The sequence below is a fragment of the Mauremys mutica genome, chromosome 3 (genome assembly GCF_020497125.1).
Source record: "Mauremys mutica isolate MM-2020 ecotype Southern chromosome 3, ASM2049712v1, whole genome shotgun sequence".
Lineage (NCBI taxonomy): Eukaryota > Metazoa > Chordata > Testudines > Geoemydidae > Mauremys > Mauremys mutica.
In genome coordinates, this window is record NC_059074.1 from 159,844,779 (window position 1) to 159,862,799 (window position 18,021).

The following is an 18,021-nucleotide window of genomic DNA, read 5'->3' on the forward strand; positions in this document are numbered from 1 at the left end:
ATAGAATTTCCACAGCCAGATGTGGCCCTTGGAACAAAAAGTCTGCCCACCCCTGTACTAGATACTCTATATCAAGCTATTCCAACGCAGTGGAAAGGTAAGAAGAGCCATAGGAGGCCAACGTGGTTGCACGAGGAGCTTTTTAGCTATCTAAAACACAAAAGTGACACATACAGGAAATGGAAGGAGGGGCACATCACCAAGGAAATATATATGGGGATAGTGCGAGTGTGTAGGGACAAAAAAAAAACAACAAAAAACACAGGAAAGTCAAGGTAAAGAATGAGTTACAGCTGACAAGAAATGTTAGAGACAACAAGGGGTTCTTCAAATATGTCAGACAAAAAAGAAAGATCAGGGACAGTGTGGGTCCATTCCTCAATGGAGGTGGTGAGCTGGTAACAGAAGATGATAGAAAGGCAGAGCTGCTCAATGCCTACTTTGCTTCAGGCTTCTCACAAAAAATAAAATGACCGGACGACTAGTGAAGATATCAGAGACAATGAAGGGGAAGGGATGCAGATCAGGGTAAGTAAAGAACACATCACAGATCTTTTGACCAAGTTGAAAGAATTCAAATCAGCAGGGCCTGATGCTATTCACCCGAGTGTACTAACGGAATTGGCTGAATAAATCTTGGAGTCACTGGCAATAATACTTACAAACTCATGGATGACAGGAGAGGTACCAGAAGACTGGAAAAGGGCTAACATAGTGCCCATCTTTAAAAATAGGAGCTGGGGAACCTTTAGTCAGTCTAACTTCAATACCTGGGAAGCTAATAGAGCAATGTATAAAATATTAAATTGGCAAATACCTGGAGAGTGAAGGGGTAATCACTAGCAGCCAGCATGAATTTACAAAGTACAAATCATGCCAAACCATTTTGATTTCCTTCTTGACAGGGTAACTGGTTTGATGGATGAGGGAATACAGTGGACATAATATACGTGGACTTTGTCAAGGCTTTTGACACAGTCCTACACCACATTCTCATAAGTAAGCTGAAGAAATGTGGGCTCGGCAGAATTACCATTAAGCAGATACATCATTGGTTAAATAACTGCAAACAAAGAGTAACTATTAATGGAATGATGTCAGATTGGAAGGAGGTCTCAGGTGGTGTTCCACAAGGATCTCTTCTGTGTCCAGTGTTGTTTAACATCTTTATTAATTACCTGGATGTAGGAAGACAGCTCATACTGATCAAATTTACAGATGACACAAAGCTGAGGATACAGCTAAAATTCAGAGGGATCTTGATAAATTGGAGAACAAAATTAAATTCAACAAAGACAAATATAAGGTGCTACAGTTAGGCAAAAAAACAATGCACAAATACAGAATGGGGGATAACTGGCACGGCAGCGGCACTGCTGAGAAGGATCTGGGAGTTGTGATGTATTACAACCTCAACATGAATCAGTAATGTGATGCTGTTGCAAAAAAAGCAAATGCAATTTTAGGTTGCATTAACAGAGGCATAGCATGCAAGTCAGGGGAGGGAACAGTACCACTCTGCTTGGCACTGATTAGACCTCAGCTGGAGCACTGCATCCAATTTTGGTCACTGATGTATAGAAAAGATATGAAGAAATTGGGAAGGATCCAGAGGCAAGCAACCAAGATGGGCAAAGGGATAGAATGCAAGCCATAGGAGCAAAGGCTGAAGGAACTGGGTATATTTAGTTTGGAAAAGAGGAGATTACGGGTCGGGGGACATAACAGTGTTCAGTACATGAAAGGCTGCCATAAAAAAGATGGAGAAAAGTTGTTCTCTCTTACCACAGAGAGCAGGACAAGAAGCAATGGGTCCAAACTACAGCATATAGCAGATTTAGATTAACTCTCAGAAAAAACTTCCCAACTGTAAGAGCAGTAGAACAATGGAACAGACTGCCTAGAGAGATTGTGGAGGTTTTCAAAAGGTGGCCAGACAGCCATCTGTCTTGGATGGTTTAGATGAGGGGTTCTCAAACATCTTTGCACGACAACCCCCTTCTGACAACAAAAATTACCACATGACCCCAGGAGGGGGAAAATGAAGTCTGAGCCTGCCCGAGCCCTGCTGCCCTAAGCAGGGGGGCCAGGATCAAAGCACCACTGCTCTTGGCAGTGGGAAAGCCAAATCCCAAGGGCTTCAGCCCCAGCTGGGGAGCCTGTAAACTGAGCCTCCCCACTCCTTACACTCAGGGCTGAAGTTCTTGGGCTTTGGCCCGGGGAAGCGGGGCTCAGACTTCAGCCCCAGCAAGGCTAATGCCAGCCCTTGGCAATCCCATTAAAATGGAGTCCTGACCCAGAGTTTGAGAACTGCTGGTTTATACACAACAAATCCTGCATCTTGGAAGGGGGTTAGACTAGATCAGTAGTTCTCAAACTTTTATACTGGTGACCCCTTTCAGATAGCAAGCTTCTGAGTGTGAACCCGCCACCCCCTTATAAATTAAAAACACTTTTTTGTATATTTAACACCATTATAAATGCTGGAAGCAAAGCAGGATTTGGGGTAGAGGCTGACAGCTCACAACCCCCAAGTAATAAGCTCGCAACCCCCTGAGAGGTCCTGATCCCCAGTTTGAGAACCCCTGGATTATATGACCCTTGCAGTCCCTTTTAACTCTATGATTCTATAATGAATACATCTATTTCCACAGTTAATGAAATTATTCACATCTGTAAAGTGAAGTGCATGTACATTTTCTGTATTGGGGCCTCACTTAGGCCAGGTCTACACTAGCATTTATGTCAACAGAACTTTTGTCACTCAGGGGTGTGAAAAAAACACCCCCACCCCAAGCAACACAAGTTTTGCCAGCATAAGCACTCAACTCCACAACACTATGTCGCTGGGAGATGCTCTCCCATCAACAAAGCTACTGCCGCTCATTGAGCTGTTTTTATTATGTCCATGGGAGAGATCTCTCCCATCGACATGGTCTCAGGGTAAGTCTACACTTTGGACTTGTCCACACTTAAAATGCCACAGCTGCAGTGCTTCAATATAGACACTACCTACAATACCAACAGGAGAATCCGCGTAGGTAATCCACCTCCCTGAGAGGCAGCAGCTAGGTTGAGGGATGAATTCTTCAGTTGACCTAGTACTGGCTACACAAGGTTAAGTCAGCTTAGCTATACTTCACACAGGGGTATGGGCCTCTGATGGACTTAGCTATGCCGATATAAGTTTTCAATGTAGACCAGCCCTTATCCTGTACTGTACACACTCCAGTTTAACTACATGCTGCTACCGTATTTTGGCTTTTTACCATTTAATTTGGTTTTAAATTACTTATTATCATACTTATAGGACAATCACTTAGCTAAGTGATCTGAGTAATCCTACTTTGCAAATCCAAGCCACTAGGTTCCTGAATAGCTCCCTGCTAATAAATAAAGGATGTTTATATCTGTTTTTAAAGAAATTACAGGGTTATATCATAAGTATCAGAGGGGTAGCCGTGTTAGTCTGGTTCTGTAGAAGCAGCAAAGAATCCTGTGGCACCTTATAGACTAACAGACGTTTTGCAGCATGAGCTTTCATGGGTGAATACCCACTTCTTCGGATGCAAGGGTTATATCATAGCACATGAAAGCAGCCACCTAACCTGAAGAAGAGCTCTCTGTAGCTCGAAAATTTGTCTCTCTCACCAACAGCAGTGGGTCCAATAAAAGCTATAACCTCACCCCCCTTGCCTCCCATATCCTGGGAGGGACAAACAACGCCACACACAACCTTGGGGTAACCCTTGTTCCCTCTCCCCCAGTGTCAGCACTGGCATTAGCCACCCTTTCTCCTAGACTCTCCATACCGCGAAGTGGGGCTTTTGCCTTATCTCACACACCAGACCCGGGCCCTAGCTCTGCAGGCGGCAATAGATCCAGGCTCAGGCGGGAGTCCAGGGCTGGCTCTGTGTTACCCAGTGCGAGCGTCTGCGGTAACAGGCGGCTCCGCCACACACCGCCCCGCAGCGCGGGGCCGCAGGGGCGGGGGGGTTGTCCGGCGCCAGCCACAGGAGCCCAGTTCCGCGTCCCCCGGGCAGCGGGCGGCGGCGCTCAGCGGGGCTGCGCCGGATACACACACACGGCAGCGAGGACCGGCCCGGGGCTGAGCCCAGCTTCACCCCGCTCGGGCAGCCGGCGCCTCCCGTGCTGGAGCGACCGCGCAGCCCGGCTCTCGTGGCGGGGGCTCCTTGGGCCCCACGCGCGGCGCCGAGGTCGGCCTGGCCCCTCCCCCGTCCACTGAGGGAGCGGGCCCCGGCAGCAGGAGGGGCCCTCACGCACCGCACCGGCCGCTCCTCTCAGCGCGCGCGAACACCCAGGCGCACGCGCCGCACCGTCCGTCAATCACGGGCAGCTTCACCACACCTGACTCAGCCGTCGGAGCCAACAATGCGCATGCGCATCAACGCCACTGATCCGCCCTGTGGGTCAAAGGTCACGCCTGAGCAAGTGCTCAGACCGTCCTCTCGGAACCCAAAGCCGAGACAGCGCAAGGTCACGTGAGTTACCCCTGGATAGACTCGGCGGCCCAAACAACCTATGGCCGCCTCCCTGGAGCCGTGCGGAAACGTCCGTTGGGAGCGTACCAACTTCCGGCACGTGCCGCGTGTGTAGGAGCCGGTTCGTCCACCCCCGGCGGGGCCTGGCCTTGGGCTGGTCCGTGTGACCGGTGAGCGGGGCCCGGGCCGGGCTAACTCCGCAGGGCTCGTGGGGGGCGCTGCCCCGGGAGGGCGACGGGGCGCTTCGTGCCCTGCGGGGCCAGGGGTGAAAGGGCCGGGCTCGGGCGGATCCCTGGCTCCGGTTGAGTGGGCTCAGCGCGGGTGGCTCTGCACAGCCCCAGGCTGAAAGCGGAGAGTCCCGTGACTCCCGGAGCTGGGGAGTTAAAACAAGTGAAAAAAACCATGAGTTGGCAACACTGGGGTGGCCTTGGGCATTAGGCAATGGCCTGGGACTCAGGAGATCTGGATTCAGCTTCTGGCTCTGACATGGACCCCCTCTGTGATTGGGGTAAGGCAGTCCCCGTGCCTCAGTTTCCTATCTGTAAAATGGTGCCACTGTGATAAAACTACTCTGCCTCCCCATCCCCTTTCCTGTGGGACTTTAAAGAGACAGTACACATCTTCATTTCATGTGTGTTAATTTTTTTTCAGGTGTAAAAGTTTTCCTCTCACTTTAAAGACATGGATAGTTTTGTTGAACAACTGAAAAGGGGAACAGAGGAAGAGTTTACAGAAGAGTCTGCGTGGGATGGGTCTGCAGTAAACACCGCAAGCAGTTCACTTTCAGCTATCTATTTACCTTTACTCCCGCGGTACCTTCGGCATCCAAGTAATTGTAATTCTCTGTTGACTGCTTATCCTTACTAGCATATGCTGGTAACTAACATAGTAGCATTAGAGATGTCTCTGGGACATCTGAGTTGAGGGCTCTCCCACGGTACAGGATGCGGGGTGGGGGGAGTGCCATAAAGATGCTATCACTGCTTTCTGTGTCTTGACACAGACCTGACTGTACCCAATTTAAAAAAACAACAAAAAACGCCACATTGCAAACTTCTAACATCTCTAATGCTGCTATGTTAATGTATATCTGTATATACAGTACCTGGCTCCATTGGACCCCAATCTTGGTTGAGGCCTCTGTTAGCTTCTAATACAAATGCTTAGTAAAAATAGACAATGGGTCAAAACCAAAACTTTAGTACAGAAATCCTCTATATTTTGAGAGAGTCCGGATCTGAATTTTGCAGCATGGATCCATCTCAAGGGCAGTAGTGTACAGTGAATGACGTTTGTATAATTCCCAAATTTCCTTAACTCTGCCCCACAGGTGATAGTGCCATTTAACTTTGCATTTATAGCCCTTGCTATGGTCTTTTGCTCCTCTGCTATTTTTCAGACAATATGTTTCTCTGGGTAACTTCAGATCCACACAGGTGAAGATCACTTTCCATAGCTTCCAAAGCAGGTATAGTTTGTTAAGACCAAAACATAAGGGTGGCCATACTGGGTCAGACCAATGGTTCATTCAACCCAGTAGCCTCTCTTCTGACAGCGGCTAGTACCAGATAGTTCAGAGGGAGTGAACAGAACAGGTGAATCCTGTTAAATTGAGTGATCCATCCCCTGTCATCCAGTCAAAGGTATTGGGACACCCAGATCATGGAGTTCAGTTCCTGATCATCTTGGCTAATAGCCACTGATGGACCTATCCTCCATGAACTTCTTTTTTTGAACCCAGTTATGCTTCTGGCCTTCACAGTGCTCCCTGGCAACAAGTTCCACAGGTTGATTGTGCATTGTGCTGCATATTGATTTCAGTGGGTGGCTGCTGGTTCTTGTATTATGGGCAGGGGTAAATAACACTTCCCTATTCACTTTCTCCACTCCATTCATGATTTTACAGACCTCTACTGTATCCCCCTTTAGTCATTTCTTTTCTAAGATGAATAGTGCCAGTGTTTTTAATCTCTCTTGACATGGAAGCTATTCCATACCCCTAGTCATTTTTTGTTGCCCTTCTCTGCACTTTTTCCAATTCTAATAAATCTTTTTTGAGATAGGGTAACCAGACCTGAATGCAGTATTCCAGGTGTGGATGACTGATGGATTTTTGTAGTTGCACTATAATATTTCCTGCCTTATCTATCCCTTTCCTAATGATTCCTAACATTCTGTTTGCTTTTTTAACTGCTGATACATATTGAGCAGATGTTTTCAGAGAACTATCTACGATGCCTCCAAGATCTCTTTCTTGAGTGGTAACAGCTAATTTAGACCTCTTCATTTTGTGTGTGTAGTTGGGATTATATTTTCCAATGTGCATTACTTTGCACTTATCAACATTGAATTTTATCTGCCATTTTGTAGCCTGGTCATCCAGTTTTGTGAGATCCCTTTTATAACACTTCACAGTCAGCTTTGGACTTCAACTATCTTTAATAATTTTGAATCATTGGAAAAATTGCCACCTCACTGTTTACCCCCTTTTCCAGATAATTTATCAGTATGTTGAACAGCACTGGTCACAGTACAAATCTTTGGAGACCTTGCTGTTTACCTCTCTCCATTGTTAAAACTGACAATTTATTCCTACCCTTTGTTTCCTGTCTTTTAACTAGTTGCTGATCCATGAGAGATCTTTCATCTTATCCCATGGCTGCTTATTTTGCTTACGAGCCTTTGGTGTGGGACCTTGTCAAAGGCTTTCTGAAAGTCCAAGTACACTGGCTTAACATGTTTGTTGACCCACTGAAAGAATTCTAATAGATTGATGAGGCATGATTTCCCTTACAAAAGCTGTATTGACTCTTCCCCAGCATACTGAGTTAATCTGTGTGTCTGATAATTCTGTTCTTTACCATACTTTTAACAAATTTGCATGGTACTAAAGCTAGGCTTGCTGACTGTAATTTCCAGGATTGGCTCTGGAGCCTTTTTTAAAAATAAGCATTACATTAGCTCACCACCAGGCAGCAGGTACAGTGGCTTATTTAAGCCACATGTTACATACTACAGTTAGTAGTTCTTAAATTTCATATTTGAGTTCCTTTGGAACACTTGGGTGAATACCATCTGGTCCTGGTGACTTACTACAGTTTAATTTATCAATTTATTCCAAAACCACCTCTACTGATGCCTCAATCTGGATCAATTCCTGACTGACTGGCAGGATTTCTGCTTCTGATGGACTTAAAACAAATGTTGCTGTTAGTTTTTTGTCTTTTCCTAGTTGCTCTTCAAATGTATGTATGTTTGTTTGTTTGGCCTGCCTAATTATATTTTTATACTTGACTTGCCAGCGTTTATGCTCCTTTCTGTTTTCCTCAGTAGGATTTGACTTCCAATTTTTAAAGGATGTCTTTTTGCCTCTAACTGCCTCTTTTATTTTGTTGTTTAGCCATGGTGATACTTTTTTTTATTTGGGATATACATTTAGTTTGAGCCTCTATTATGGTGTTTTTAAATAGTTTCCATGCAGTTTGCAGGCATTTCATTCTTGTGACCATTCCTTTTAATTTCTGTTTAACTAGCTTCCTTATTTTTGTGTCATTTCCCTTTTTGAAGTTACTTGCTACTATGATGGGTTTCTTTGGTATTTTCCCCTCTACAAGCATGTAAATCGAACTTCATTTTGGTTGCTATTATTTATCGGTTCAGTACCAGATCCTGTGCTCTACTTAGGACTTTCCCCTTGTGGGTACCAGGACTAGCTGCTCCAAGAAGCAGTCATTAACAGTGTCTAGAAATTTGATCTCACATCTTTTTATCTTGCATCTCATCCTGAAGTGACATATATCCAGTCAATAGGGGATAGTTGAAATCCCCCATTACTCTTTGTTTTTCTGATTTTTGTAGCCTCTCTAATCTCCCTGAGCATTTCACAATGCTCAGTAACGATCAGATGGTCAGTAGTATATTCCTACTGTACTCTCATTTATTTGAGCATGGAATTATCTACAGAGATTCTGTGGTACAGTTTGTTTCATTTAAGATTTTTACTGTATTTGAGTCTATGCTTTATTTCATAGATAGTGCCACTCCCACACCAGTATGATCTACTGTGTCATTCCCATATGTTTTGTACCTTGGTATTACCATGTCCCATTGATTATCATCATTCTACCAAGTTTCTTTGATGCCTTATATCAATATCCTTCTTTACAACCGGGCATTCATTTTCACCCAGCCTAGTATTTAGACTTCTAGCATTTGTATACAAGCACTTATAAAATTGGTCAATATTTAGTTGTCTGCCTTCATGTGACATAATTGAAGGGGATGCTGTTTTTGACTGTTTCTCTTCATTTCCTACCTGTACTTTATCAACTTCTATTCCCCCCTCTTTATTAGGATATAGAGCATCCCCTTTAATAAATCCTCCCCTAAGATATGTCTCTGTCCAAACTGAGTGCTCCACACCTCCGCACCTGTTGGTTTTCCCCCAGCCCTTAGTTTAAAAACTCCTTCATGACCTTTTTAATTTTACATGCCAGCAATCTGGTTCCATTTTAGTTTAGATGGAGCCCATCCTTCCTGTATAGGCTCCTCCTTTCCCCAAAGGTTCCCCTGTTCCTAATAAATCTAAATCCTTCCTCTGAACACTATTGTCTCATCCATGCATTGAGACCCTGCAGTTGTGTGTGCCTAACTGGCCCCACATGTGGAACTGAAAACATTTCAGAGAAGGTCTTGTACTTCAATCTCTTACCTAGCAGACTACATTTGGCCTCTAAGACCTCTCTCCTACCTTTCCTTATGTCAGTGGTACCTACATGTACAATGACCACTGGCTTCTCCCCAGCGCTGCTCATATCTATCTAGAGGTCTCCAGAGGTCCACAACCTACACCCGTGGCAGGCATTTCACCATGCAGTTCTCCTGGTGCATCACAAAACCATCTATGTTTCTAATAATTGAATCCCCCATGACTTACCTGCCTCTCCTTATAACTGGGGTTCCCTGCCCTTGAAGGGGTATCCTCAGTGTGAGAGGATAACATATCATCTGGAAGGAGGATCCCAACTATGGGATCGTTTCTCTCTGCTCCAGCTTGATGTTCTCCTTCCTCAAGACTTTCATCCTCAGCACAGAGGCTGTCAGACTAGGCGTGGAACTGCTTTACTGGGTCCCTGAAATTCTCACCTGTATATCTCCCTGTCTCCCTTAGCTCCTTCAGTTCAGCCACGCTAGTATAAAGCGCCCGTACTTAATCTCTGAGGGCCATGAGCTGCTTGCTCTGAATGCACATATATGCCACCAGTCCATAAGGCAGGTAATCATACATGCTGCATTTGGTGCAGTATAGTGGATAGCCCCTACTGTGCTGCTGGACTTCTGTTTGCATTATTTCTACTCTTGCAGGGTTTTTGTTTGTTCTGTGTGTCTGTGTTCGTTTAGGAGCTGGTTTTTTAAACCCCTGTTCTCCCTGAGTTTGTCCTACCCCCTTGTCAAGGGATCCTAAAGGGATTAAGGATCAAAGGATGGAATACTAGAGCCTCGTTACTGGCAACGATATAGATACCAAAGTAACAGCTGTGTGTTTGTTTTGTTTTTTAAGATGATCAGTCAGTAGTTATCCACTAACCTTATTTTTTCAGCAACCAGAGGTCGAAAGGCAACAGAATTTCAGGAGACTAAGAAAGCTTGTTTAAATTACATTCAGGATGCCCTGCTACAACACCAGTGGCAGAGGGCTGCAGAATTCATGACTAACTATTTGGAGACATTAGAGAATACTTCTGCTGAAAAACGGATGGCTGCCCCAGAGGTAAGTAGAAAGAAAAAAAAAAATCAGTACTTTCTCCCTCAGCTGATAGAAATAATTTAAAGAGGCATCTGAGATAATTCAGGACCCATATTTATGCTTTGTTTATGTAAAATATAAATCCCTAAAACTTCAAAAAATCTAATTGTGTCAGGGATGTTTTCATAATTTTCAGGTGTCACCTCTCATCTGTTTGCACAACAGATAAGAATGTGGCCCAAATATGAATAAAGGCCACAAATCACACCAGTAGCATGTTCCACTTAAAGTATATGTTTTCATAATCTCATCTTGAAACAGAAATAAGCACATTTTTCCACTGGTTCCCCTACATGTTGGCGTCCATTTGAAAACTGCATCTTGTTTTTAGTTCTCCACCATCTTTGTCCAGTACTGCATGAACCTTCTTGCTAGTCCCTTCCCTGCTTCCTCTATGCATCTCAACAGATGGAAAGGGTAGTAAACTGCATTGACAAAGAGCTGTTTAAAAAAATAAATTCAGTGCAGAGAACATTGGCTACTGCCAGTTTGTTGGAATTGCTGATCTAACTGTGTAGACAAATCTTGATCACAAAGATATTTGGGGCTGGGGTAGGATGTGTCCAATCAGAGGGGATGTATTTCAGTTTGCAATTTCATCTAATTATCCTTACCTTTGTTGTATTAAGGTAACGTGAGCTACCTATACCTACATTTTAGTGGGGTAACATGAAAGGAAAATTTCTTGTTTGCTTGAGTTGTTACCAGTCCACGGCAGGCACCTACTGGCTTCCATATACGGTTTTGGTGTGTTTTGTTGAAGTATGGGATTTTGATGACCACTTGTGAAGTTTCCATTGCATTTAAGCTTTATTTTCACTTATAGAACATGCTGGTACATTTTACTATAGCAGCAAATAATACACAAGAGTTCTTTTGCAATTTAAATCACACATAATATGGTTAAATATAACAGCCATAGTGCAGTGATGGGAGACTAATGCTGTTCTGGCTGCTGTGCGCAGAGTGTTTTCACTTCTGAAATTTTAATTCTTTTGGAATTTTTTTTTCTCCATTGGCAGGTGATTTGGAGAATAGGAACTGAAATTTTGTGCCATCATTCCAAGAGCACTATTGAAGAGTTCAACTATTTTGCTGAGCGGATGAAAAATCTAGGAGTAAAAAGGTATTTAAAGGTGAGGATAGCCTTAAAGGGACACTTCAGAAAGAAGTATGATTTAAGTCTGTAAATTTTACCTACTGTTGTTTCTTAAATGTTGCTTGTAACTCTTAAGAATATTATCTCTGATAGTTAGTATCTCTAATTATAGAATCAAGAGACCACACCTTAGACTTATGCAATGGCATCATTATTTTTCCATCCCATTCCCTATGTAGCCTATTATCTTGTTTGCTATTTGACTGTAGCTGCACATTCTGCTGAAGTCTTCATTGAGCTGTCCCCAGGTTCCTTTCCTAAGTTGATAGTTAATTTAGAACCATGTCATGTATATGGATAGCCTGTATTTTTTTTCCCTTCCAATGTGTATTACTTTGCAGTTATCAGTATTGGGCTTCCGTTACCATCATGTTGCCTGTTCACTTGGCTTGGTCAGGTCTCGTTGTAGCTCCTCAGTCTGTTGTGATCCTGGTTAATCTACATAACTTTGTCATCTACAAATGTTGCTGCCTAACTCCTTTCCCCCCTTTCCAGATTCAGAATACATATACAAAACACTAGACTAGTCAGGAACTTTGAGGTACTCTTCTGTAAATCTTTTGGCATGATTACATTTTTCCGTTTAATCCTACCCTTTGCTTTCTGGCTTTGCCAATATTTGATTCATGACTATTTTTTTTTATTATTTGTATTGCCATACCACTGAGGAGCTCTAGTCATGGAACAGGACCCAGTTATGTTAAGTGCTGTATAAACACAGAACTTAAAGAGAATCCCTGCCCCCAAAGGTTTACTTTGACTTCCATCCCATTTAACAAAAGTCTAGTAAAGAAACTAATTATAAGGACCTGTTCAAAGGCCTTTTAAAAGTCTAAGCAAACTAGCATCTGATTCTCCTCTATATACTACTTTATCAACCTGTTAAAAGATTTGTAATAGATTAGTGAGACGTGATTTTCCTTTGTTGAATCTGTGCTGGTTAGACCCCCATCATATTGTGATCTTACAGACATTTTCTTGTTCTAGTTTATCATTTTAAACCAATTTGCCAGTTACAGATGCAAGGTTTACTGGTACGATTTACCAGATCACTACCATTTCCTTTTAAAAAACAAAACAAAACCAAAAAAACCAACCCTATATATTTTTAAAATTACAGCACTTGCAATCTCCTGCGTTTTCAGATTTTTATTTTGTTTAACATTTCCCAGGAATTTATCAGAGTTTATTACAGAAATTAAAAAGTGGGTGAAAATCAGTGCAAAAATTAATCTGTTTTCTGGGGAAATACCAGGGTTAATATTGGGATGGGAGGACTGAAAAAAAAATCAATCAATATAGAAACATCAGAATATTGTAAGTAAAAGCAGTTTAATGCTGTGGCTTATTTTGTGAACTGTACATACACAGACACACACGTGCATGCATGTGTTTATCTTCCCCAACATTGCCTTATTTTAACAGACAGCTTCTCATTTAAACTTAGACAAATGTATTAACAAAAACACATCAACCTAATGTAACTTATTGGATTTGCTTAACATAATTAGTATTTTCATATATTTGGTCAAAATTCAGGTGAAAAGCAGTTTAAAAAAAAAGCATTTGTAAAATGTGGGAAATTTTTGGTAAAAATCAGTAAACTGAAAATGAAGTGTAAACGGGTCAGACTCACCCCTGTGGCGCTTCCTGCTGGTGACTCCGGGAATTAGCTCTGTTCCAGCACAGAGCGCCCTCTGCAGGCTGGTGATCCACCTGTCCTCAGGCCCCCGTGTCCCTCCCTGGACCTGGTGCCCTTTTACATGGGGTGCTGCCCCCTAGCAGTAACCCCTTTCTCTTAGGGTCTCCCCTCCTCAGGGAACCCTCACCCTCTATCCCCACCTTGCCTCAGTATTGGCTACTGCCAGTCATTGTTCAGCCCCACGCCCTGGGGCAGACTGCGGTATCAGCCAACTCATCACTGGCAAGGTTGGGTTTGGACCTGCTGCCTTGGCCTACCCCTGGGCTGCCCTCCGCAACCCCCAGTACCTGTTAGCCCTCTGCTAGGCCGCAGCCTGGGGCTTTCCAGGCTGGAGCTCCCCAGCCCTGCTTCACTCAGGTATCAGGTCTCTAGCTCCCTGCAGCCAGGCCCTTCTCCCTCTGAAGACAGAGAGAGACTGTCTGGGCTTCTGGCTTCCCTGGCCTTTTATAGGGGCCAGCTGTGGCCTGATTGGGGTGTGGCCCAGCTGCAGCCACTTCCTCAATCAGCCCAGCTTTTAGAGCCACCGCTCTGGAGCCTTGCCAGGCCGCTTTTAAACCCCTCACAGCAGGAGCAGGGTTTCACCCTGCTACATGAAGGGCCTTATATACTTGCTATCTTCTAATTCTCTGGAATAGTGGCTGTTTTTAGTGAGGGATTGCGTATTTTTGCTAGCAGCTCAGCCACTTCATATTTAAACTCCTTCAGAAGTGTTGGATGTATACCATCTGGCTTGTGACTTATTGCTTTATAAACTGCTTGTACTAGCACTACTTCTTTTGACACCTCCATCGCTGATAGTACCTCATATTTATTACCACAAAAGAGCAGGTCTGGGATATGTATCTTCCGCAGCATCATCTATGGTGAAGACCGATGCAAAAAAATCATTTAGCTTCTCAGCATTGTCCACACTTACCTATATCCATGCATTTTTCTCTCTCCTTTTCCTAATACTGTATTTATCTCCAACACTTTCTGCAGATACATCATTTAAATGAAAGAATCTATGCAAAATAACTAGGGCTGTCAGTTGCAGTTAACTCACATGATTAACTCAAAAAAATTAATCACAACTTAATTGCGATTAATTTTTTAATCCCACTTATAACAATAGAATACAAATTGAAATTCATTAAATATTTTTGGATGTTTTTCTACATTTTCAATATTGATTTCAATTACAACACAGAATACAAAGTGCACAGTGCTCACTTTATTGGTTTTGATTACAAATATTTGCACTGTAAAAATGATAAACAAAAGAAATAGTATTTTTCAATTCACCTCATACAAGTACTGTAGTGCAATCTCTTTATTGTGAAAGTGTAACTTACAAATGCAGATTTATTTGGGGGGGAGGGGGGAGGTTACATAACTGTACTCAAAAACAAAACAGTGTAAAACTTTAGAGTCTACAAGTCCACTCAGTCCTATGTCTTATTCTGCCAATTGTTAAGACAAACAGGTTTGTTTACATTGACAGAAGATACTGCTGCCTGCTTCTTATTTACAGTGTCACCTGAAAATTAGCATGGCACTTTTGTAGCCGGCGTTGCAAGGTATTTACATGCCAGATGTGCTAAACATTTATATGCCCCTTCCATGCTTCGGCCACTATTCCAGAGGACGTGCTTCCATGCTGCTGATGCTCCTTTAATAAAAAAAAAGTCAATTAAATTTGTGACTGTGCTCCTTGGGAGAGAATTGTATGTCTCCTGCTCTGTTTTACCTGCATTATGCATATATTTCATGTTAGAGCAGTCTCAGATGATGACTCAGCCCATGTTTGTTTTAAGAACACTTTCACAGCAGATTTGACGAAACGCAAAGAAGGTACCAATGTGAGATTTCTAAAAATAGCTACAGCACTAACTCCAAGGTTTAAGAATCTGAAGTGCCGTCTAAAATCTGAGAAGGATGAGGTGTGGAGCATACTTTTAGAAGTCTTAAAATAGTAACACTCTGATGCGGAAACTACAGAACCCAAACTACCAAAAAAGAAAATGAACGTTTGCTGGTGGCATCTGACTCATGATGATGAAAATGAACATGCGTCAGTCCACACTGCTTTGGATTGTTATCAAGCAAAACCCATCAGCATGGAAGCATGTCCCCTGGAATGGTGGTTGAAGCATGAAGGGACATATGAATCTTTAGCGCATCTGGCACGTAAATATCTTGCAACGTTGGCTACAACAATGTCATGCGAACGCTTGTTCTCACTTTCAGGTGACATTGTAAACAAGAAGCAGGCAGCATTGTCTCCTGCAAATTGTAACCAACCTTGTTTGTCTGAGGGATTGGCTGACCAAGTAGGACGGAGTGGACTTTGTTTTATTTTTGAATGCAGTTTTTTGGTACATAATTCTACATTTGTAAGTTCAACTTTTGTGATAAAGAGATTGCACTACAGTACTTGAGGTGAATTGAAAAATACAATTTTTTTTGTTTTTTACAGTGCAAATATTTGTAATAAAAATAAATGTATTGTGTTGTAATTGAAAATAATATATTTGAAAATGTAGTAAACATCCAAAAATATTTAAAATAAATGGTATTCTATTATTGTTTAACAGCGTGATTAATTGCAATTAATTTTTTTAATCGCTTGGCAGCCCTAAAAATACCCTCTAATTAAAATATTCCAGTTCTGTGATGGTTCTAATTAAAATGTATTTAGACTATGTTGTATTGATGCCAAAAGTATGGCTCTTTTTTGCAGGTGTATGGTAGGAGGTAAAATTGCAGTGTGCTGTCAGGACAGTCTGATCTGTATGACATAAAATCAATATTATAAATTGTGTAAATTGTTGTAGGTCTGTTTAGAGCATGTCTTTCACCTCCTGTGTAATGGACTGATAGATGAGGCATACCAAAACCTGTCCCTGGCAGAAGGCTGGAGATATGGAGAACAAACAACTGCTCAGGATAAAGAATTGAAACTCATTCAAGCTTACAAGGGGCTGCTGGACTACTATAACTGGGCCAAAAAAAGAAAAGCCATGTTAGAGCTTGGTGAGTACCAGTGCTGCCTTCTTTAGATAAAAGGAGCTGTTCAGCTCAGTCATTCTCATAAGTCACCATGGCTTGCATATGATCCTTGAAGGAGGAGACATGGACATAGGTTAGAACATTAGTGGTGAAAGCTGCATTCAATCTGATTACTTGCAGCACAGAGAGCTTCTAAAATTCTGATGCATGCTTTCTATTTAAAAAAAAAAAAAAGTGTTCATCCATTGGATCTGCAAGGTCTCCCCCAAAAGAACTGTTCTGAGTAGAGAGTTTAAAAGATTTTTGGTTGCTAATGGAGAATGCTTAATCAAAGGAGTTCCATCAGAAAACTTTTGTTTATAGGTAGTCTTTTCTGCATGTCAGTTGCCTGCCATATATGCATATTTAGAAGATGACTTTCATATTTAATTGTTAATTCTTTAGTTTACCTTTGTGGAGTTGACAGGATTAAATATATTATTTGAATAAAATGGACATTTATTTAGATTTAATTTATTTATCTATTTTGCTGCAACAGAAAATGAAGCCTCAGATAATTTAGTCAGAATGTGATGTCTATAAGGCAAGATCCGTAAGATTCAGATATAATTTGATAATTAACTTAATCGCAAGAAAACCCACACCACAAGACTGGCTACCTCCACAGTTCATTTAACTGTTGGTGGGTGAGGGGAGGTGAGACAGGAAGATGGTTACTAGTATTTTTCAGCTAAGATCTAATCCTCCCACACCTGCTCCTGAAATCTCTATTCAGTATAAAAATATTTCTTACCTTCTGCACTTGTTTTATTAATATACTAACTCTTTCTTTGTCCTTCTCATTTTTAGCTCTCACTGAGCTCCATTCTCTTGGGTTAAGGTGCTTTTTGAAATTGGATTCAAGGTGCCAACTTTTTTTTTGTAAAGCCCATCATCGCTTGGGTCCCGACTTTGTGAGACTATCACTCATGTAAATTTTAAAAAAACCTTTTATCTTTTGGCAGATGGTAATTTTGCAGACTCTGTTGAACAGGAAATGCACAGTTTCTTTCGGCAGGCAGCAGTGAATCTCAAGGAGATAATTAAAATACCTGGAGTTTGGGATCCTTTTGTGAAGTGCTATGTGGACGTAAGAGCCCTTTTTTTTGCAAATATTACTTAAATGCTCCTTTGTCTAATCTTAGACAAAGTGGTTAGATGAAAGTGAAACGTTTTCTGATGTTTGACCACTTGCAATTAAGTTATAGTTAGGAAAGGGAGACTGTGAAAATGCTACCTTTTAAAACAATATATGTAGTGTCTTCATGTCACATCTGCTTACATTACTTATGAAAGCAAGTTTTTATTCCTGGTAGCACTGCAAGACCAACATAATTATGAGAATACAAGCAAGAGTCTACTAGTAAAATCACTAGGTGCACTGATTGCAGACTTTTTTGTTACTGGTGATAGTGCCAGAATTAGAGCATGGCTTGATTTTTTTTTTCAGATCACAGGTTGTGCTGCACAAATGGATCAATCCTCTTTTAAATAGCAGCTGATTGTAGTTGGATCCCGAAGTCACAGAACAAATATGGAATCCCACAGTCTGATTTTCTGATTATAACTGCTAAATCAACTAACTTTTAAAATTGAATTAAACTTAAAATAGCTTTGAAACGGTTTGATTTTTCTAGAGTTGCTAATGGCACTTGATTTTCTTTGGTGCTTGCCTGGCTTACATGATTCTACCTCCTCCTGGGGTCTGCTATGCTGTCTCCATTAAGTTGACCACTCTCATGGAGAGACAGCAGTCCTGTTCACTGAAAAGAAGTACTGAAACAGTGACCGCAATTATTTAATATATAAATATTTAGCTGTT

The 18,021-nt window shown here is 42.1% G+C and overlaps 1 protein-coding gene across 7 annotated transcripts in view; it reads left to right on the plus strand.

The window, feature by feature from the left end:
• The first annotated feature begins 4,349 nt into the window (after nt 1-4,349).
• TAF1A (TATA-box binding protein associated factor, RNA polymerase I subunit A) overlaps nt 4,350-18,021 on the plus strand; it is a 34,157-nt gene continuing 20,485 nt past the window's right edge. For 3 of the 7 annotated variants that reach the window (XM_045010493.1, XR_006578181.1, XR_006578182.1), the window contains exons 1-6: nt 4,359-4,672; nt 5,154-5,331; nt 10,103-10,272; nt 11,331-11,444; nt 15,986-16,184; nt 17,165-17,289. In XM_045010493.1, the coding sequence (XP_044866428.1) occupies nt 5,184-5,331; nt 10,103-10,272; nt 11,331-11,444; nt 15,986-16,184; nt 17,165-17,289 (756 nt within the window). In that variant the 5' untranslated portion in view covers nt 4,359-4,672; nt 5,154-5,183. Of the gene's footprint in view, nt 4,673-4,692; nt 5,011-5,153; nt 5,332-10,102; nt 10,273-11,330; nt 11,445-15,985; nt 16,185-17,164; nt 17,290-18,021 lie in introns of those variants that run through there. The other 4 variants (XR_006578184.1, XR_006578185.1, XM_045010492.1 and 1 more) reach the window with 4 other exon arrangements.